The 4,637-nt window shown below is 49.6% G+C and overlaps 1 protein-coding gene across 1 annotated transcript; it reads left to right on the top strand.

The window, feature by feature from the left end:
• Window positions 1-2,494: 2,494 nt before the first annotated feature.
• On the top strand, window positions 2,495-3,892 carry TMEM74 (transmembrane protein 74). Its single transcript, XM_041470781.1, has one exon. It carries the CDS (start codon window positions 2,702-2,704, stop codon window positions 3,650-3,652), a length of 951 nt encoding a protein of 316 aa, XP_041326715.1. The 5' UTR covers window positions 2,495-2,701; the 3' UTR covers window positions 3,653-3,892.
• The last annotated feature ends 745 nt before the right edge of the window (window positions 3,893-4,637 follow it).

Below are 4,637 nucleotides of genomic sequence, written 5' to 3'. Positions count from 1 at the left end.
AGGCTTTTTTTGTTTCTTTGATTAGGTTTTATTTGCTCCTTTATATTTACCTCAAAGAGAGCACTGTTATTAAAAAGCTCCAAGGACAGCCTGCACCATTTTCCCAACTCCATAATTTTCTCCCTACAATTTTTCTTCAAAGGGTGAATAATACACTATTCATGCATTAAAACTGCACTTTGCTAATGGGAACAGGGGCTGGAGCTGCTTTGAAATTATATCCAAAGCACCCCAGAGCACTGAACAATCTGTGTGACGGGCACTGAGTGCTCTACTGTTGCCATGTCCCGGCAAGTAATTTTGACATTCATGGAAGTTATTCCCACTAAGATTTGAATCTTCTGTGCTGGGTGTTTTGGGTCTCAGCAGGACAGGTCTTCAAAACTGATTTGCCTAATGCATTGCTTCAGAACTGGCAAAGAGTCCTTACAGAGAATGACCTTGCTCTCTGATGTTAGGCCAACTCCTTCAGACAGTCTGTGTTTGTCTCTGGTTCCTCCCCAGCTCACTTTTCATCTTGAGCCTCTGCTTTCCTGCCCAACAGCCATGCAGGCAGGTGCTGCTCACTTCTAATTCCTGTGTGTACCCACATTTCAGCTCCGTGACAAAGGTGCCTCTGCCCATGCTTGCTTTTTGTCTCCCCAGAGCCCAGTCTCTCCACAACAGCACAGAATTCAGCTCTGATAAACCTTCCATTCAGACTACTCCACACTTTATTTTCATATTCTAGTTTATCACTAACACTGGCAAAGGAAACGCATTGGCAAGAAAACGCAGTGAAGGTTCATACTGAAAATGAAACGGTCATTCATTTATTATGTATTTTTTGGCAACAGTCTTTTTTTTAATAGTTATTTATGCCGGCCAGAGGAAGTGCGTGGACAATCTGCCAGCACGGGTGAGCTCCTGAGATTTTCCAGTACATCTTACACAGAGAGTACGTCCCTTGACGTGTCGCTCCAGCAGTTCTGGGATCACCTGAGAATCTGATTTTATCTTTCCCTGGAGTAAGTCGTGAGCTCCCAGGACTATGGAAAACAACTCCGGGTGATGACTGAGCTAGACGCACGCATAAGGCTGCAGGGACGCTCCTGTCCGTCCCCTAGCCAGGATCGGGCACTCGGAGGGGCTCTCCGGTGGCTGCAGCCCTGCCAGCGCGACCCGCAGCCAGCGGCCGAGCCCCGGGGACCGCGGGGCGGGCGCGGCTCCGGGCGCTGCCGCAGCAGCGCCGCCGCCCGCGGACTACAGCTCCCGGCGTGCCGAGCCCTAGGCCTAACCCTCGGCCTAGGCATGAAATCAGTCTAGGGCTAGGGCTGGTCCCAGGGAAAAAGGTGTGAAGGAAGGCATGTTGTGGCAGTTTTGGGCCGGGCCGGGCCGGGCCGGGCCGGGCCGGGCCGCCCGGGGTCGCTGGGAGCAGCGCGGGCGGGGGCGCGGCCGGTGGCGGAGGCGGGCGGGAGGAAGGTGAGTGTGTCCGTGTGTCCGTGTGTCCATGCGTGCGTGCGGGGACCGGCGCCGCGCCGGGCAGGTGAGAGCCCCGCGGGCAGGAGGAGGAGCAGCGGGAGGAGGAGGAGCAGGAGCAGGAGGAGGCGGCGTGCTCCTGCCCGCCGGGGATGCGTGTGTGCCTGTGCGTGTCTGCGCGCCGCTCACCTCGGTATCGCTCGGGTCACTCGGTGGCGGGTGGATCCAGCTACTCCCGGCGCCGGCGGGAATCGCTTTTCCCAGCGCGGCCGGTTCTCGCTGAGGTCCCGAGAAGAGCGTGAGTGAGCAGCGGCTGTGAGCGATCACGTATGTGCTATAGACGCACATGTGTTTCCTACGCATGCAACACATTTGTCGGGCTGCGGGCTTCGCCCCGTGACACCGGGCGGCCTCGAGGGGGATGGGGCCCAGGCGAAGGGGGTAATGACGAATTAATTGCAGATGAGAAGTAATATCCGTCTTTGAGTCATCAGTCTTCGAGGCATAATTTCATTCCAAAAGCTCTTAGATGAATGGTAGATCTTATATAGGAAAGCACTGCTTTTCCCATAGGATTATCAGATTTCCACCGGAGAATACAGATCCTGGATTATTGAGCTACATGGGATTTGTGTGTTTCTTTCTAATTAGTCTGTGAATCTGAGTGTAAAATTCTTTATTTGGAAGGGGGGGATGGGAGTTACGTGCTTCTAAAAGAACAGACATTTATTTTCTCTGACATTTTACACAGTTTTTCTGGTTATCCCGTGCTTTCTGCATACTGCCTTAATTGGATAGTGGTGTCAAAGGTTGATTAGATTCCCTAATAGATTTTGGATCTGCAAGAGGATTGCAGTTTTAAATGCGTGGTTAAAACAATCATGTTTGCCATCTCCCCTCAAACAGTTGAGAGGAGGGCTGATGTATTACATTTGCGTTATCTTCCCTTTGGTTTATTAATGTATCATTGTGAGGTTGTCGGGTTCGGTTTTGTTGTTGTTGTTTTTTCCCCCTCTGCTGTTTCATTTGCAGACCGAAAAGAAATGAATGTCAGAGAGGATTTGTTTAATCATTTAACAGCTGACACAAACCATGTCCCTAACAAAACGTTGGTGAAAAAGTGGTGAAGAAGATTTCTGGGATACAGCAGCGCCAGTACTGTGAAGCTGCTTCTGCAGGTCAGGAGCAGCATTTGCTGGAGGATGCCATAGCCCAGGAGGTGACGCTCGTGAGGACGAGGTCGATGGCTTGCATGGAGCTTCTCTACCTGGCCGAGGAGAGCAGACAGGTGCCCCTGGTCACCGCTACTGGCTGGAGCCTGCCTCCCCATCCCTACGAGCAGCAGCAGTGTGAGGGGGGTGAGGTGGACCCCAGAGCAGCCACTGCTGTGGCAGCCCTGCACTGTGAACGGCACTGCAAGCCCTTGCAGAGGGGTCGTGTGGCTGAGCCCCCCCTGGCACCCCAGCCCTCCTCCCTGGGCAGCTCGCCCCAGGAGCACCCTGCCCTCTCCAGCACGTCCCAGCCCTGCCACCCAGCCGAGTGCTTGCCTGGGGAAGAGGATGGAGGGAAGAAGAAAGCCTGCTGCTGTGCCCAGGAACTTGAGACATCGTTCACCTATGTGGATGAAAATGTAAATCTGGAGCATGCAAGAAGTCCCCCCAGTCCTACAGGTGGCCAGGATGCTCCTCTGCAGCATCATTCCTGCAGGGAGCTGCCACCTGAATGGGCGCACGATTCTCCTTCCTTGGTCTCCGAGGAGGATGATGCTGCCTCGGAGGCAGCAGCTGGGAAATCTGTTGACTATGGATTCATTAGTGCCATTTTGTTCCTGGTTAGTGGCATTTTGCTGGTGATAATTTCCTACGTGGTACCCAGAGATGTGACTGTGGATCCCAACACTGTGGCTGCCCGGGAGATGGAGAGGCTGGAGATCGAGAGCGCAAGGATCGGTGCTCACTTGGACCGCTGTGTTATCGCTGGGCTGTGTCTCTTAACCCTGGGGGGCGTGGTGCTCTCCAGCCTGCTGATGATGTCCATGTGGAAAGGGGAGCTGTACCGGAGGAGCAGGTTTGCATCCTCCAAGGAGTCTGCCAAGCTGTATGGATCTTTCAATTTTAGAATGAAGTCTGGAGCAAATGATAATATGCTCGAGCTGTCGTTAGTTGAGGAAGATGTGCTTGCCATAGATAATTAGTGTGGTCATGATTTTTAAGGCAGCATTTCTACAGGAAAATATGTTTCATTAAAGAAAGCAGATGCAGCTAAAGATAGCTGGTGATGCAGTTTATTTGTCTGACAAGAATGGTGTTATCTTAAGCGCTATAATCAAATGTTTGCAATATATGAGTACTTGTTGTAAAGGGGAACTGTGCCAGATGAAATGCAAATGATATAAAATAATGAAAACCACTGAATAAAAAGAGACTTATGATAAGTAGGTTCCTCAGATACTTGTTTATCCTAATATAAAACATTCCATTGGTGTCTTGCCTATATAATTTTCTTATTACTCCCATATAGAACAAGAATGACCTTGACACTTTGGAAGCTTTTAGTTTTTGAAGCCTGCAGGATTATTTACATTCTACTTGACAGAATATTAAGAAGCAGGACCAATAATCAAATAGCAGGGCTAATACTTCATTAAGAGATGCTTTTTTATTCTTTAATTTTAAGTAGATCCCTTCTCTTCAATTAAGTGACAGCTATGGGAAGAAAGAACACCACTTGGTCATGGCTGGACACAAACCTCCCATATTTTCAAACAATTGTACAATTAGTGATGATTATTTAAAATATGAAATAAGAGGCAAAGGGCAGGAAACCATATGGCTCATGGTGCTGGTAGGAGACAAAAGGCTCTTTCAGCTTGAGGTCAGTGGCTCCATTTCAGTTCAGATTAGCAATGATTGATAGTCATTAACTTCTGATAGCTATAGTCACCCATATAAAAGAAGTTTAGTTCCTGGTGGACAGATGTCTTTGTATGAAAACTGCCATAACATGAATTAACAGACCTCTTGTTTGGAGTCTCAAAAGACCCAAAGACTGAAAAAGCATAGGGATGCTGAGACTGGACACTTCTTCAGTACACATGCCAGAAGAAATTCAAGCTCAGCTGCAGGGCTTTGCTTATACTGGGGCTGTCTGCATCTTATTAGTCTTTTTTGAAACTTCAG

Source organism: Pyrgilauda ruficollis, unplaced genomic scaffold, assembly GCF_017590135.1.
Source record: "Pyrgilauda ruficollis isolate IOZ18807 unplaced genomic scaffold, ASM1759013v1 scaffold25, whole genome shotgun sequence".
Lineage (NCBI taxonomy): Eukaryota > Metazoa > Chordata > Aves > Passeriformes > Passeridae > Pyrgilauda > Pyrgilauda ruficollis.
Note: the sequence above shows the minus strand (reverse complement) of the source record. Positions and strands in the feature narration are given on the sequence as shown.